Below are 18426 nucleotides of genomic sequence, written 5' to 3' on the forward strand. Positions count from 1 at the left end.
TCCGGAACAACTTAATGATGTAACATATTACGAATATTTAAAAAAACCATGAGCATCAACTTGATTTTTGAGCGGTTTTGGCTTGTTTTTTTTTTTTGTTTCGGCTCGTTTTTCCTTCTATTTCGATTATTGTTGACTTGTTTGCACGACCAATAATATCCAAAGAGACCTGTTTACGGTACTCTTTTTGAAAGAAAAAATCTGCTTTATCGAGACGAATCGAGCAATAACGCGTTTCATACTCAAAATATCCACCAAACTCATTCGAAGGTGCTAGCGAGAGATGTAGAGCTCTCTAACACTTGCCTGACGAATTTCATGGTGCACTTTTCCAATATTTTCAACAGTTGAAGATCTATCTGATCTATTGATCGTCTTTGAAGGCTTTGTACCACTTGTAGGCTTGTGTTTTTGATAAAACTGAATAACCGCAAGCCTTTACCAACCATTCCACACACGAAATTTGGTTAAAAATACAAAATTTTAGAAAAAATCTTTATACGATATTTTTATCTATTGTAAAAATCGCAACGCACTATTGAGGTGTACCGACCGGCAGCTGCTCTATAAAAACTGTCATAGTAATTAAAGACAGTCGTACAAACTTAGCAAAAAACACATTTTTTTAAAGTTATACTTCTTATACGTGTTCGGAAAAGGTTGCGATAGATTCAGGTTGCGCAACCTTGCTCAATATGAATCTACGCAACCTTGCTGAAGGTTGCGCAACTTTACTCAATATGAATCTACGCAACCTTGCTCAATATGAATCTACGCAATCTTGTCTGCGAAGATGTTCGAGCAGCAAGCGAAACGGTGACAATCGGCGATCGCTTGTTCGTTTCTTTCGGCACAGCTCGGCTTTTCTACCAACAACACAATGTTGCCATGCTTATGCTGTTGTTGTTTTTGTAGAACAATGTTTCAATTTTTGGTTAGTGACATATTCAATTTAAAATAAATTCTGTTGGGATTCGAACCTACGTGCTCATCGTCACTTTTGAAGCGCTTACCACCAACACCACCATTGACACTTGAATTGCGTTGTCCTAATTATGGATTGGTTATGCATGAAAGAAATATACAATGGATCGCCGATTGTTACCTCTTTCCTTGCTGCTGCTGCGCATATGTATGTTTGTATGCTTGTTCGTTATTGAAGTTATACTCCTTTTTCTTTCCTTTGTCTTTAATTTCTGCGAATTCTCAACTATTTTATGTGCCTTTTTATTGAAATACCCTGCGTTGGCCGTTGAAAAATTAAGGCTATACTTTACAGGATTATTTCTGTAGTTAGTCTTCATTTACATTTTTTGGAAATCGACCCGCGATGACGAGGTATATCGTTTTATCTGACAGCGTGAGGTTTAAGAAGTTCATTTCTAATTTTGTCTTGTGGCATATTAGAAATGATGTTTCTTCGAAAATCGTTCGCTTACAACGGATAAAACGACTTCTGAGTGGTGATTTTAATGAATGAATTCCTTTTGGTTGAAATGCTCTGCGTTGGCCGTTGAAAAGTTAAGACTATACTTCTCATTTCTTCAAAGAAATTAGAAATTAATGGACTTTAGAAATATGCATATTTGCATTATTTCGTTGTCATTTCCATATTCGTAGCAATAGAATTTCTATGGCATAAGTAAAGTAATGGCCGCCGATTGTCACCCCTTGCCGCTGTAGCAGCTTCGCCTACAAACATGCGTAAATATGTATGTATGTATACGTATGATCGTGAATACATTGCGAGAAGCACCAGAAAGTTGTGCAATTTATGATTTTTAGCCTTTGCCATCGTCGCGAAAAGACGACTTGTTGGCAAAGGCATGCTCGGGGAGATAATAAATTATAATAAATTTATAAAATGTGAATTTAACTTTTCTAGTTTTCTTTCATACAAAATGATATGCATTTCTTGGAATATCACTAAGAAGTATAACTTCATCCGCGCGTAGGGACTCCACGCACCTTGTTTTTAATATCATTTACCCGGGGAATTTAAACCATAATTTCCGGGTACGGGTACGAAAAGACATATTCACAGCATGTTTATTTGATATAGGTTTATAAGATATGTATGTTAACCCTCTTAAAGGTTTGTTAAATTTTTGTTTCTTCTTAAACTACAAACCCCCTCCAAACTTTGATGTTTTTTATTTTGCCCATAAACATTAATTTGCATATAAAAGATTTACTTACTTGATGACACTCGACCGCTACGTAAACAAACGTCTTGTATTGAAATATAATTTCCAAGCTGTACGTCGTCGGAGTAAATAATTTCGATAGAAAAAGAAACAATTTTTTTATGAACAAGTGTAATTATATTCCTTGCTCTCGTTTGATAGTTAAACACCCAATTCGGGAATGTTTCGCTGCAAATATTAACAATAGTACATAGATATATTTAAGAAAACAATTTTATACATAAGTACGCTATACAAGTATAAAAAATTTAGTTTTTACCTGATCACTCTATTCAGATTCTTAAAAGCAATGTCAGTTCTTAATGCTTCAAGCTGCAGTTCATTGATCTGTTTCTCTATTCTAAAAATGTATATATTTAAAAATATTAAACATGATATTTCGTCACAAATCTTACTTTTTAAATACGTAATTATCTTTATGTAGGATTTCATTAAAAGAAACCGAAGTTTTTTTACAATCTGAGTCAAAGGTTAAGCCCAGCGAAAGCGATAAATTTGAACCATTTTTTTCCAACGACCTTCTTCGCCAATATTCATGGACATTTTTCAATTTTGGAAGATTGCGGAATCTCATTAAATGTTCCAAACCAAGAGAGGGTGATGGCGGCGATGGTGGCAATGCAAATGACTCACTAGTTATTGACATACTTCCAGAGGAAAACGATTCCTGGTTATGCTTACATCGACGACAAATTATTACGCGATTTTTATTCCTAACTGTATTTATTTGAGCATCTTTTTCTTTTAGTAATAGAGAACTTTTTTCCATAGGTATATGTCGATTAGTGACACAATTATGTTCTACTATCAACTCTTCAATGGGTTGGTTGTCGGAGCGCTCATTTTTTTCGCAATCTTCAACATTTTCAGAAGCAAACGTTTCAACGAGACTTAAACGAGTTTTTTCAATATCGTCAATTTCGGAAATACATAAAGAAGAATTTTCCCGCTCTAAGTTAATGAATTGTTTATTAAAAACAGCTGTTTTGTTTGAGTCTGTTAAGTATTCATTTCTAATGTCTTCTTCAAGTCCATTAATAACATACGACTTCTGTTGGGCTAAATAATATACAGATACATCCGATATAGTAATTGGGTTGTTTTCAAATACGGACTTAACGTTCTTAAAACTTTCATTTTCAATTACAAGGCGATCTGATGTTATGGAAGGAAATGGGACTTTCAAAATTGAATTCTGACTGTCGAGTTTTGTTGCCGCTTTCCTGGGAAGTTGAATTGTATCTAAAGAAACATCTATCATTGTAGAATCAACTCCTTTGCTTGTGACTGCCGAGTTAACTGAATTTGATTTTCGCTCCTTTATACTGCAATTGGAGGTAATAGGAAAACGAGACTGGAAGGTATATATGCGGGGACTCGTTTCATTCTGAACTTTAAGACCTTCAGAAGCTTCAATTTTCATTTGTGCTTGTCTTAGAGTATCTTCCTTTAATGAGATATCTTTTAAAGATGTATTGCAATTGGTTGACTTATCCGTTTTTCTAAAAAAAAAAAAGGATAATGTTTCTTCAATAATTGCTGTACGCAGTGAGCAAAAAAGTTTACGTACACAAATTGCTCAAACATCCAACTAAAGCAAACTGTAACCGCAAAAATATTTTCATAATGTTCAATGGTACGATTAAGATTTAATATGAGGCTTAGTAAAACCCTTCACTTCTTTCATGAATTCAATATTGTCAAAAAAGCAAAAAATAATAATAATAATAACAATAATAACAATTACAACAAAAAAAGTTACGTACATTCCACGCTTTTGTTTTTGCGGCACGATTACGATTCTTTTGGCGCCGCGATTTGATGGTATAATCTGAAAGAGGATGAACTCTGGATTAAAAAATGTATACACATATAGTATACCCTTCTCAGACTTATAGTTTACGAGATATTTGTATTTAAAGTTCCACAATTTTATATGCAATTCACTCTCATTTTATTTTTATTTACATGATATGACAAATACCAGTGTTGCCACACATTGTGTGTTGAAAAAATTTTCTGTTTTACATATATAGAGAAAATAGTACAAATGGTTTTGTATCTTATGTGATTTGATAAATAAGGATACAAAATAATCATTGTCGGACCAACACCGGGGTGTTCATAGTTCTTTTGTGTCGAACTACTTTCTATACATGGGGCCTTTGGCCGCGCTTCAAAAATAAATAACCCTCATCGATCGACAACCTATATTAAACAAAAGGAGAGAAATACTGAAAAACTTTGTAATCTATAATAACTTTTTTCTATTTATTATGATGTTTCTACATATATAGTATAAATATATATACATATATTGTCAATGCTATTTAAGTTGAAAATCGTTAAAAAGTTAAATAAATTTTTGATTATTTTTTCAGGACACAAAGTATGGCAACACTGCTATTTGACTGAACATACATGTAAACATACAAATCTCTTGAAAGTTTGAATGTGCAAAATAGTTTTTAAAGTATATTTATTTTCTTAAAAAATACACAATTAGTGTAAATTTTGGATATATTTGAATATGTACAGTGTAATTAAATATATATTAATTAAAAAATGTGGGGAAAAGTGGGTTCAACATAGTGAAATAACGAGCATTACTTTTACAAATTTTTTAACTTTAAATAGAAATATCTCGAAAACTATGAGTCTGAGGAGGGTATATGTGTGCACATTTTTTAATACTGAGGAACTCCTCCATTCATCCGTACCATCAAATCGCGGCGCCAAAAGAATCGTAATATTGCCGCTTTTGCGTATTCAATAGGTTAAATTACTTTTTTGCTGTAGATAGCTGCGGTGTCATAAAAATCCATTTTACACTGTGAAAATTTTCTTAGACTCATATTTATACGGTAACGAGCGGTAACGAAATTATTAACAAATCGTTATCGAGTGTGCAGACAATAACTGGAACATATCAATATGCTGGAGATTTTCGAGAGAAACCACCACGAAAAATGCAGATATTATGCAGCACAAGGCGTGCATCGAAAACGATTCAAAATGTGATCGTAAAAATCGCTGCACGAATCAAGAAACCAGGCTTGCATTTGCAAAAACCAATATTGCTGAACCTGACTCGTTTTGAGAAAACGTTGTATGGCGTGAGTCAAAATTCAATACTTTTGGTTCGGATTACATTCAATTTGGAGAAAACCCACTTTCAGGGGAAACTCACTTTATACACATCAAGAAATGATTATATACATTCATACAGATCTAAAATTATTGAAAATTAATTTAATTATTCACTTTACTAATCATGCCAGAAAGACAGGCGACGCCATAGATAACGGGACTTTTGTTACCGCACTAAAGAAATTCATACGCCAAAAGTCTACGCTTATCTCGTTTTAGTAGTAATGGAGGCAAACTATTATTAAATTGCAGAATAAAGGTCTAAAATAACCCCCAAATAGCGTAGACCAATTATTAGCCTTCAGTGGCATTTGCACCGTTCGGGCACGCGTGCACATTTTTAGGGCTAGATGAGGGGATCATCGCGGGCAAACATGAAGAGGGAATTGAGAGCAACGTATTTTACCACTCCTTGTTTACAAATGACAGCGCGTGTATATGGGTAGTAGCACTGTGGGTAACAATTTTAAAATTGTCTAAAAATTTTAAGTTTCTTTATAACTACCATAAATTTATAAAATGTTAGACAAACAATAAAAAGTATAATAAATATTTCTGAAGATGTTCTTTGGTTAAAATTCCAGCTGCTTCTTTAATGAAATCTCCATCGAAAAATGAGTGGTTATCATTTTAAGTGCAATCGGAGAACACTCCTAAAAGTACAATATTACAGATAAAAGCATATTTGGGACTACTTAATAACTTACAAACCTCTGCTTTAATGTTGTCATAATTTCATAAAAAAATAGGTACGGGATTCACGTGTATACCAATCATATTATTCGTGTTGCGCTTCATAAAGCCTTTGAATATTGTATTTCTTTATCTGAACATGTTTTTTAAATAGCAGATTTTGTATGCTGACAGAGCTTTATTGACATAAATTCTTTTCTTCCCATTCCACATTTAATAAATTAATTTTTCTTTTTAAATTTTGGACACTGTTTTCACATGCTAACATTTCTGCACATTTAAATTATAATAACTTCAGTTTATGAACCACTGTTTCTTCAAACATATATGTATGTACAAATGAGCACACACCTATTAGCGTTTGTATTTTGTGCTTACCCACTCTCAATTAATAATGTCATATCGCGAGTTAACACCCGTATCAACATGAAAGAGTACAGAGAGAAAAAGAGTACCAGCTAAAACCAGTACTGGCGGCCATACCGGCAAACGGGCTAAAAATTCGTTCGACATGCTTTTGGATCGCGCAAAAAGCTGTATTGGAGCAGGAGACTATTTTCAATCAAATAAATTGATTTTGCCGAAAAAACCATTTGTTCAGTTTACTTTGGAACACACCTTGTATATAAACCACAGCTTAGTATGGAATATTTGTCATGAGAGTATGTAGATTTACTGAATAAAGAGCATAACTCACGAGTAAAGAATATATTTGTTTGATCAATTCGCGTAACAGCAAATTAATTGGGGACTCAACCAATCCTTTAGATGGATATAACTGCACAACTTAACATCTGAATCCTTCACACTGAAATCCTTCGTAAAGACAGCCACATTACTCAAATCTTCATCAACGAAGACAAACTCAAAAATCAATCAACCGGTGAAACGTACAATGCCAAACGAGAATTCGACTCTTTTCGCATCTACTCTTTACACACCAGAAAACTCCACGATGTCGTTCCTCCAAAATCAACTCACAAAATTGGACGAAGAAAGGAGAAAGGTCATGGAATTTTATAACGATCGAACTATATTATACGAACTCCAAGAACACATGAGGAATCTAACTCAACAACCATCAGAAAACCCAGATTCATATTATCAATATACTTCAACACTACATAGAAAGTTATTAAAAAAATACAGAGGAAATGTTAAAAACGGATATAAATAATAGTTACATCGAACAAGAAACTATAACGACTTAAACTTCCAACAACCGAGACACCAAATTCAGACAGAAATATAATACCACAAAAAACACAACGAATAAATACACATCAATAACCTGAATATCAACCAGAACAAACATTCAAACATATGGAAGAATTAGACGACACATCAAGTAACTTTTTAGGCTAAGGAATGGACGGCCTGGCTTAACACTTAAGGACGGTCCAACTCAACAAGAAGTTAACATAATGATTGATTCCGGAGCAACGAAAAATTATATATCAAACAAATGTAAGATAGGTAAGAATATACCAATAGATCCCGTATGGACTAAATCAATACACGGACACTCAGTAAGGACAAGTAAAACATTATACATTTATTATGTCCCGACTTACCATTTTTTGAATTAGAGGACATTAAGGATTTTGATATGATAATAGGATTTTTTGGACTAAAAAGGTTAAACGCAACAATAGATTTCACTTCATTACGACTGAAATTTAGTATACAAATAAGCAAAAAATTAAAAGAATAGAATTAATTATACGAACGATGACAAGGATTATAAAAAAGAAATTAAAGGAATAACTAAAAACTATAATCAAACTGAGAATTGACCCTTTACTACAACTATAGAAGCGACTATAAGCACAGAGACAAAAGAACCTGTTTGGACGAAACAATACCAATATCCACATGCAGATAACGATTTCGTCAACTTAGAAATAGAAGTTATTAAGAAATAATATAATACAAACTAGTAGAAGCCGATATAAATCACCAGCATGGACAGTACCAAAAAATGGAATAGATGAAAATGGAAGACCAAAAAAAAGATTAGTAATAGACTTCCAGAAATTAAATTCAAAGCCAATAACAGGGGTCGAATCGTTACATCCGTGAACGTATCACTTGTCACGTAAAAGCCTGTATTTCGTATTATGACATGATCGTAACGCTTCTATCGTAATCTGGCGTGATGACATAAGTGAACGAGTATATAAACGCAAATTACCAATTGTAATAGACAAATTTATGGAAATGCGAGCAAATTTTTTTTTAAATTTTATGTTTTTTATAATTTTCAGTAATAAAAAACATAAATAACAAACCAATGAATGGAATATCTCATTAAAAATTTAAAAAAATGTATTTATATTAACAAAATTTTTGTATTTTAGTTGACATTAAAAATAAAATTATGTACAAGGTAAAGGGCATATATGTATGTACATTTTTGAATTAAATTTATTAAAGAATACATTATTTGGTCTCTTATCGTTTGGACGATTGCGGTGAGACGGTTCGCTACCCCGGTGTCCATTTCTTGTGTGTTATAAGAATCGCAATTTTGAGGTTCGTAACTTATTGTAAATTTTATGCAGATTTTATGTAATGCCTCACAACCGGTAGCAAAGCTTCCACTTTTGTGGGGTGATGTCTTCCTCTCTTGCCATATCTTAAAATTCTCCACCGTATTTTTAAGATTACTATGCTTTCTTCAACGATACATCTACAAAGATAATTTTGTTAATCAGGATTCATAATTTTTTTTATACTTACGCTATTGCTACAATCTGTTAGCTATCTCTGCACTATTTTTTTATCCCCATAACCTTCACTAGAGCTCAAATAAAAAAACAAAGTTGGATCTATTTTGATATTTAAATAGCTTTTCTTAGTTTATTGAAAATTTCTCAACAATTTTGACAGTTCCACATCTATTGTGACCTAAAAATACGATCCAAAGCAACGTGGAATTTAAGAACTATTGTGAATTGAAAATACATTACGATCCGTTTGCTATCGTATGTCATAATGCCAATCACCGCATACGATTGACGTATCACGTAATTTTCTTTCGTATGTTTGCCGATCCATGCACGGATGTAATGATTCGACATCAGACAGATATCCTATCCCAGACGTAAATGGTGACAATACAGGCACTAGGTAAACCAAAATATTTAGAATCAAGATTTCACCAAATATGAGCTAAATATGAATTCATTAGAATTACTTTTGGATTAAAAAATGCACCCTCTATCTTCCAAAGATGTGTTGACGATATTCTGAGAGATTATATAAATAAATTTGCGTTTGTATACATCGACGACGTGTTAATTTATTCTTCACACCCGAAGTACACATTAAACATATCCAAACATATCCAAACTGTAGTCAACGCCATAAAGCATAAAGCTAATAAGAAAATCTCAGACGAAAAATCAAGTTGAATACCTACATAGGACACATAATAACATATAATAGAATAACAGTAGACACAAAGAAAAAGGAAACTTTAGACAAATACCCTATACCTCAAACCTTAAAAGAATTAAGGTAATTTTTAGGTATGGCAGAATATTATAGAAAATGTATACAAAGATACAGTAAAATAACTAAACCGCTTAGTATACATTTACAAGGAGATAATGGAACTACAAGAAAGAGAATGTCAGCAATAAAAGACATTAAATTAGATAATGAAGCTATAAAAGCTAAATGAATAATTAAAACTCAATTAAAAGAACAAGTTGAACTATTTCAACTTCGCCATAGAAGGAGTTTTATCACAAGAAAAGAAACCTATATTCTTTATATCACGAACTTTAAATAAAACAGAAGAAAATTACTATACAACAGAAAAAGATCTATTAGCCATAGTTTGAGCGATAGGCAAACTTAGGAATTATATTTATGGTATAGCAGATTTAACTATACATAATGATAACCAAGCACAAATATTTTCTATCTCAGACAAAAATCCAAATGTAAAACTAAAAAGGTGGAAAACTTTATACAGGAATCAGGGGCAAAAATAGTATATAAACCAGGAAATCAAAATGTAGTAGCAGACGCACTATCAAGACAGAAAATTAACACTTATACATTAGAATCAATGCATTCAACACATAGTTCAAATGCAAAAGATTCATTTAATTCATTTAAAAATCAAATTCTTTTAACAAAAACTAAACAAAATAAAAAGGAAACACCAACAATTTTTCCAAAATACCACAGACACACTATTGAATATAAAGATACAGACTACCTGACAAAAACTTTAAAGGAGATTCTAGTTCCAAGTTACAATAATGCAATTAAAGTAGATGAACAACAACTGTTTAAAATAAAAACACTACTGACTAAAAATTTTTTAAGTTACAAACTTTTTATAGCACAAAATTTAACAGCAGACATAACAGACACAAATAAACAAATAGAAATTATAACAAACATATATAATAGAGCACATAGAAATGAGAAAAACAATTTAATAGAAATAAAACATCAATACTTTTGGCCGGATATGTCAAAACAAATTAGACACTTTGCGAGAAACTGTACAATTTGCTATGAATCAAAGTATGAACATAGACCCACAAAACAACTGATAGGGAGAACACCAGCAACAAATTTACCAGGAGAATCTATAAGTATGGATGAATTTCACATATGAAATCAAACGTATATAACTAGTGTATGTAAATACTCAAATTACTTATCAATGAAAGAAATAGCTGACAAAATAAACACTGTAGACAAACTAGAAGAAATTTTCACACTCACATACCCATATTGTAACAAGGAAGGGCTAAGTTCGGGTGTCACCGAACATTTTATACTCTCGCATGATAAAGTGATAATCGAGATTTCATTATCTGTCATTTATATATTTTTTTTATTTTGCTGTAAAATTAATTATATTAGTAGTTTCTGAGATATGGTTTTTGGTCCATAAGTGGGCGACGCCACGCCCATTTTCAATTTAAAAAAAAAGCAAGGGTGCAGCTTCCTTCTGCCATTTCTTCCGTAAAATTTAGTGTTTCTGACGTTTTTTGTCAGTCGGTTAACGCACTTTCGTGATTTTCAACATAGCCTTTGTATGGGAGGTGGGCGTGGTTATTATACGATTTCTTCCACTGAACTGTATATGGAAATGCCTGAAGGAAACGACTCTGTTTTGTTGACATAGCTATAGTAGTTTCCGAGATATGTACAAAAAACTTAGTAGGGGCGGGGCCACCCCCACTTTTCCAAAAAAATTACGTCCAAATATGTCCCTCCCTAATGCGATCCTTTGTGCCAAATTTCACTTGAATATCTTTATTTATGCTTAGTTATGACACTTTATAGGTTTTCGGTTTTCGCCATTTTGTGGGCGTGGCAGTGCGCCCATCTTCGAACTTAACCTTCTTATGGAGCCAAGAAATACGTGTACCAAGTTTCATCATATCTCAATTTTTACTGAAGTTACAGCTTGCACGGACGGACGGACGGACAGACAGACAGACATCCGGATTTCAACTCTACTCGTCACCCTGATCACTTTGGTATATATCCCTATATCTGAGTCTTTTAGTTTTAGGACTTACAAACAACCGTTATGTGTACAAAACTATAATACTCTCCTTAGCAACTTTGTTGCGAGAGTATAAACACTTACAAACAGACAATGAGAGTATATTTACATCAGCAACATGTATGTCACTTTATCAACGACTACAAATAGTACACAATCGAACGCCAACAGCTCATTCAAAATACCCTGATTTAAAACAATCAATTGGAAAAATAAAGACAAGGTATTGAGATAATAATAAAGCAAGAATTCAAAAAAGACATAAGCCTAAACAAATAATATACGCATTATCTAAACACAGAGCGAAAACTGAACAAAAATACATTAGCTACACAGTGATAGAAGACCGTGAAGTACTGAACACAATGCTCGCGACACGACATGGCAGTACGACAGTGAACTGAAAATGGCGTCGTGAAGCATACTACATGAACATTGGTGAGAAGGCAGCAACTTAACAATGGCCGGCATGTACACAAGACAACACAACTGTCCATTTTGCGGCACAATTCCGATTTCTTTGGCGCCGCGATTTGAAGGTACCGTTGGAAAGAGGAAGTCCTCCTGATTAAAAAATATATAGGGTTATAGGTACTTAGTTTACGAGATATTCGACCTTAAAGTTCAAAAATTCGCAAAATTCGAACATTTCAAGAAGCTATTTCACCACGTTAAACCCACTTTACTCACATTTTTCTGTTCAAATTAATTAAACTACACTGTAATCTTTTAAATAAATCCACATTTTACACTTTTAGCAAGTTTTTTATTTAAAAAATCTTTATTTTAAAAATTACATTTTACACTCGATTGAACCTCATTTGGTTACCAAAAATTACGAAGAAATGGAGCGCTGCCATGTGATGACAAGGCAATTCGCTGAAATTCCTCCTTTTCGCAAAAATTCCTCTATTCATGCATATGGATATTTTCTTTTTTAAATTTATTAAGCAAATAAGTAATATTATATACATGTATTAGTAATATTATATAATATTATTATATATACATATATATAAGTAATATTATATATCAATGTTACGTAATAAAGTGTAAGGTTACAGTACAGTACGCAAACTCAAATTTTGTTTCAATATGAGTGCATGATAACCGTAAAATATAACCACTTTATATCCAAAACTCATATTTTAAATATATATATATCGTCACCTAAAATACAAACCAATGTATCGTAAAAAATAAATTGAAATCGCTGACAGAAATAATAATCAAAATTTATCAATTTTATAACGAAAGCTTAAATTTTGTTTGAATATGAGTGCATAATAACCAACGAATATAACCACTTTCACCACTTTATAACAAAAAGTCAATATATTTTTTTATTTTTAACGCAGAAAGGAGTACTACGCGAAAGTACTTCAGTCACCCCGGGTATTCGCTCGGCCAGGGTTATTTTTTGAGAGCGCGGCCGAAGGCCGGCAACGCATAGAGGAGTACTACGCGATATTACTTCAGTCACCCCGGGTATTCGCTCGGCCAGAGTTATTTTTTTAGAGCGCGGCCGAATGCCGCCAACGCAGAAAGGAGTACTACGCGAAAGTACTTCAGTCACCCCGGGTATTCGCTCGGCCGGAGTTATTTTTTTAGAGCGCGGCCGAAGTCCGCCAACGCAGAAAGAGTAGTACGCGATAGTACTTCAGTGACCCCGGGTATTCGCTCAGTCAGGGTTATTTTTTTAAAGCGCGGCCGAAGGCCGCCAACGCAGAAAGGAGTACTTCGCGAAAGTACTTCAGACACATAAATTACGTATTACACATATACATATGTATGTAGAAAGTATTTTTTTTATAGTTAATATACAGGGTGGGCCCAAATAACTGTCGCGCTTTATTTTTTGTAGAAAAAGTTTATTTTTTGATATTTTGAGCAATTGAACAATTTTATTTATTATAAAGACTGTTGGCTTACATTAGGACTGCTTAAGTTCAAATCGTTCACCTTTGATTTTTTTACCAGCTTCAAACGTTTCTGAAAACTATTGCAGGCGGCATGCACCACTTTATCTGGAATTTCGTCCCAAATTTTGATTAAAAGACGCTTGAATTGATCCAATCTTATGTTTTTCAAATTTTTTAATTTATCAAGCATGTATCCCCATATACTGAAATCCAATGGATTCAGATCCGGAGAAGATGGAGCCCATTCATCAATCGGAATAAAACATGGCAAATTATCCTTGCACCAGCGCTGAACAATTCTTGCTTTATGAGCCGGAGCAGTCTTGCTGGAAGCAATATGGTTCGTTACCGAAGAGCTCAGATGCATGAGGGTAAACATGATTGACAAGCACTTCATCCAAATAATATTGTGCATTGATTTTGACACCTTTCTCAATAAAAAGGAGCGGAAGCTTGCCTTTTTTGGATATGGCCCCCCATACCATGACAGACGTTGTGTTTTGATATCTCTGAACCGCTAATTTATCTGTTGGAATATCCTGCATACTTGTTGCATACACGCGATCATTCTGGGGATTGTGACTTTTTTGCAATATGAATAGCTTTTCATCAGAGAACACAATATTGCAACTTGCATGCCGCTGAAGCAATAAACCACTTCTTTCCCGTCGCATTTTCTTCTGACGCTCCGTAAGGCCATGAATCCTCTTCCTTTTGTAAGGTTTATGTCCCAAGTTCTCTTTTAAAACATTTCGGATGGTTTTCCGGCTCACCTTCAGATTTCGAGCTGATCTAGCACAATTTCGCCTTATCCTTTCACGCACATTCTTCACCAGCTCAGGTGTTCTTATACTTCTTTTTCGTCCAGGTTTTTTGGATATTTTAACACTTCCAGTTCTCTTAAATCGAGCCACAGTGCGTTGGACAAATCTCCGGTTTACATCAATGTATTTCAGCAATTTAACAATTTCGCCTGTCGTTTTGCCTTGCAAATGTAATTTTTGCACTAAGTCTCTTTTTGCTTCCATCACTCACAAATTTTAAGAACGACTGATCAGGTCAAAAAAGTACTCAATTAGTTTCACAATAAAATAAGGAACACAAAAATATAACGGTGTACAGCTACGCGAACATAACGTAGCTTCGAAAAAGTGCGACAGTTATTCGGGCCCACGCTGTAGAAAAAAGAATCACGCGATAAAACAAACAAAGAAAAATTGTTAAAAATCCTACATATTTACTGTTTAAGATGTGGCAAGGCTCGTTTTCCTCATAATTGTAAACAATCTAACCTTTTCAACGATGAGTGTGCTAAGTGATTTTTAAATTAATAAATTTATGTAAAATATAGCAAAATAAAAGTGAAATGTAAGCTTATTTCAAAGCTTAGAGTGTGTATTTAAATATACAAAGTAAAAAATGTGAAAAAATTTTGTGAAACATAGAGAAATAACATGTTTTCTTAGTGCAAATTTTTGAACTTTTAATCGTGAATATTTTAAAAAATATTAGTAATTTTTACATTATTTTTGGATATTCCTCCTCTGGAGAATCTCCCTATCCGTACATGCCCCATTTATTCGGAAATTCGGTTTTTTACCCCTCCGCCAAAGTAATCGGAATCGTGCCCATTTTGCATGTACACAATTTCATTGTGGCCATACTAATACCTTGCACTTCAATGAAATTTTAATATTTTGTTCAAACTGAAATTTTGTACGCAAAAAATAAGTAAATAGGTATATTTATTTGTTTTAAATTATCAATTGTTATTACAAATGATATAATAATGCGATTTTATGCTTTTATTTGTAAAATAACGTCAAGTTTGTTAGAGCTTTGAATAATTTTACATTTTACATATTAGTGGCATCACCACTCTACCTCCTCTCTCTATCTTCCATTCTACTGTCAACTCTACTGTCGTCCTACCGTTGGCAAATATAAGAATATGTTGAAGTTAGCGAGAGCGACAACTGTCGGCCTGCAGTCGTGTAGTCGTGCAGCTGTCAAAATAACAGTGTCCATAAGAACGTGTGTATTTTAATATTTGACAGATGTCGTTTGCGGTCTGTCGCGAGCATTGTGTTCCGCACTTGAGGACACAGTTTTAGTAGAGAGAGGAGGAAGACAATAGGTCTTACACAAGGATAATACTCGCAACACTCCTATTGAATTCAATACTAAATATCGAAGGTTATATACTGAACAATCTAAAATATAAAAAAATCATTTTATCATCATGAGGTGTCCTCATGTCCAAATTTTTATATAATTTATTTAATTTCACAACCATAATGAAAAGATATAGAGAAATCGAATATAGAGCAGAACACAACTAGATGTAATAAATGAAAACAGGATAACAAATTTATTTGAACAAACTATTTCTCATTCAATACAAAAAAGATCTACTAACTTCTTAGGGACTATAATTAAATTTATAACAGGAATTCCATACCACGACAACCTAATACGATGGCTGCTATATATATTATGGCCTAGGGCACCACTAAGTGTTGCCAGGTGCGATCTGACATTTCCATTGGAAAGTTTGACATTTTTTAGCATAACATCAGTCAGAACGTTTTGTCATTTAATCGTGAATTGTTTTATTTACAGGGAATTAAAAAATTCATTTCGGCCAAAAAATGGAATTAACTCGTGAACATTTTCGTGCGATCATTTTTCACAACTTTCGACGTGGATTATCACGACAAGAGTGCATCGATAAACTAAAATCTTTGTATGGCTATGAAGCACCATCCTATAGCACTGTGAAAAACTGGTACAACGAATTCAATCGTGGCCGACGCTCGCTCAAAGACGAATTCCGTGAAGGTCGTCCAAAAACAGCCGTTGTGCCAGAAAACATCGATGCCGTACGTGAACTGATAATGCAAGACCGTTATGTAACATACCTTCAGATAGAGGCATGCCTATGCATTTCTCCCACCAGCAGACATTCGATAATGCATGAGCACCTGGCCGTAAAAATGGTTTGTTCTCGATGGATCCCGCACAATTTGACAATCGCTCAAAGAAAGGCTCGTGTGGATTGGTGTAAAGAAATGCTGAAAAAATACGATCGCGGTGCTTCAAAAGACGTTTATAAGATCATCACAGGTGACGAATCATGGATCTATGCGTATGAGCCCGAAACAAAACAGCAATCGACAAAAAAAAAAAAAACATTTTCGTTGATAAATATGCCTATTTACATTATTAGGCCAGAAATATATATAGCAACCTACGTAGAAATAAAGACCCACCTAAATGAAATAATAGAAAATAATAACCAACAAAGAATAATAGAATTAAGGATACATACATAATTATATGTGACCCCGCACATAGAAACTCGGGGTATATAAATACCCTTTAACACCCGTATCAACATGAAAGAGTACAGAGAGAAAAAGAGTACCAGCTAAACCCAGTACTGGCGGTCATACCGGCAAACGAGCTAAAAACTCGTTCGATATGCTTTTGGATCGCGCAAAAAGCTATATTGGAACAGAAGGAGAGTATTTTGAATAAAATAAATTGATTTTGCCGAAAAACCCATTTGTTCAGTTTTTTTAAGTCCTGTTTACTTTGGAACACACCTTGTATATAAACCACAGCTTAGTATGGAACATTTGTCATTCATAAAGAGTATAATCCACGAGTAAAGAAAATAATTTTTTAATCAATTCGCGTAACAGTGAATTAATGCGTGCAAATATATTTTTACTTGATGATTTTTTATTTTTTTAAAAATATGTGTTCCCTTTCTAAAGTGCGTATTATTATTTTAATACATTTCCACAGGCAACTTACATCTTTAAAATTTAATAAAACAATTATAGAAAAAACCTCAACTTAGTGGATCAAAATATCCAGAAATAATACTAGAAATCGAATGGGAAGCATGCGTTGACGTCTAGGGACAATAATCGCAACAAAATGTAGGCCAAAAACCGCTAAAACTGTTGTAATTACTTTTGATTTACATAAATAATCATTGGTGTACGTAAACTTTTTTGATATGAATTAGGCGCATTTTAAGGTTTAGCATTAATTTTTTTTATTTGTGTAAAAAAAAATATTTTGATATGCTATATTTACTCGTATTCATTTAAAACAAATAAACGTGTCGTAATTTAATAGAACTAGGTGTATGTAAACTATAAAAAATGTTTTATTTGTAGAGAGCATTATTGCCTAGGGGGAAAGAGAAGGTTGTTTTTTCTTGTTTTTATTAAGAGTTTAAAAGCATGTCCATTGCGTTATCGTTGTAAAACTAAATATCGTCAGTGACATTCATACTTAAATTATAATGACTCTTTATCTTCAAAACGAGAGGTCTGTAGTGGTAGAAAATAGATTTGAATCGTCGATTACAGTAAAAAAAATGGTGAACTATTTGGAACGAAATCATGGACTATGGTATGAGATGTCACCAAAAAAGTGCAATTTCACCGTCATATGTACAGAAAGTACGCAGTGCAACACCAAATTGCTTTGATAATCAACATATGTTTGGCAGGCTGTTTACCAGTACGGCTTTTAAAGTGAAACATTTATTGGCTAAGGAAGTATAATTCAGAAAATTTATGTTACTGAGTGTTTACAGCAGCGTATTTTGTCTTTAAGAAATCTTCATAAGGACCCAGTACTCTTTTGGCCAATGCTGGCAACATGTCATTACGGAAAAATTAATTTAAAGTGATAACATGACCATAAATTGGCTCCGGCAAATTGAGACTTACTGGGTAATAATATCCCCATCAACGACATTTTCTTTCTAATAACCGAATATTTTTGTACCTTTAATGAATCAAACCGCTTTCAAGTTTCATTAAGATAACTCACCGATATAAACAATATAAATCCAGGATCGATTTGTAAAATTTATGAATGTCGA

General features: G+C 33.4%; 1 protein-coding gene, 2 long non-coding RNA genes and 1 pseudogene across 8 annotated transcripts in view; 2 read left to right on the forward strand and 2 right to left on the reverse strand.

Moving 5' to 3' along the window:
- LOC126763882 (uncharacterized) overlaps positions 1-18426 on the reverse strand; it is a 59475-nt gene that overhangs the window by 6794 nt on the left and 34255 nt on the right. For 2 of the 4 annotated variants that reach the window (XM_050481630.1, XM_050481629.1), the window contains exons 7-9: positions 2603-3709; positions 2467-2547; positions 2200-2375 (exon numbers count right to left, since the gene is read on the reverse strand). The exons of 1 other annotated variant lie outside the window; for it this stretch is intronic. In XM_050481630.1, the coding sequence (XP_050337587.1) occupies positions 2200-2375; positions 2467-2547; positions 2603-3709 (1364 nt within the window). Of the gene's footprint in view, positions 1-2199; positions 2376-2466; positions 2548-2602; positions 3710-3973; positions 4039-18426 lie in introns of those variants that run through there. One more of the 4 variants, XM_050481631.1, reaches the window with a different exon arrangement.
- LOC126764766 (small nucleolar RNA U3) lies at positions 1263-1465 on the forward strand (annotated as a pseudogene).
- Positions 8382-11719, reverse strand: LOC126763984 (uncharacterized). Of its 3 annotated transcripts, XR_007667736.1 has the most exons (4): positions 10285-10678; positions 9250-9470; positions 8793-9178; positions 8382-8742 (listed from the first exon to the last, which is right to left on the reverse strand). It is a non-coding gene; the product is annotated as an uncharacterized LOC126763984 (long non-coding RNA). The 3 variants fall into 3 exon arrangements; XR_007667737.1 differs by lacking the exons at positions 8382-8742; positions 10285-10678 and adding an exon at positions 11705-11719 and having other exon boundaries at positions 8881-9178; XR_007667735.1 differs by lacking the exon at positions 8382-8742 and having other exon boundaries at positions 8881-9178; positions 10282-10454.
- LOC126764004 (uncharacterized) lies at positions 11737-12352 on the forward strand. The gene is made up of 2 exons (XR_007667762.1): positions 11737-11818; positions 11897-12352. It is a non-coding gene; the product is annotated as an uncharacterized LOC126764004 (long non-coding RNA).

This window comes from Bactrocera neohumeralis, unplaced genomic scaffold (assembly GCF_024586455.1).
Source record: "Bactrocera neohumeralis isolate Rockhampton unplaced genomic scaffold, APGP_CSIRO_Bneo_wtdbg2-racon-allhic-juicebox.fasta_v2 cluster09, whole genome shotgun sequence".
NCBI lineage: Eukaryota > Metazoa > Arthropoda > Insecta > Diptera > Tephritidae > Bactrocera > Bactrocera neohumeralis.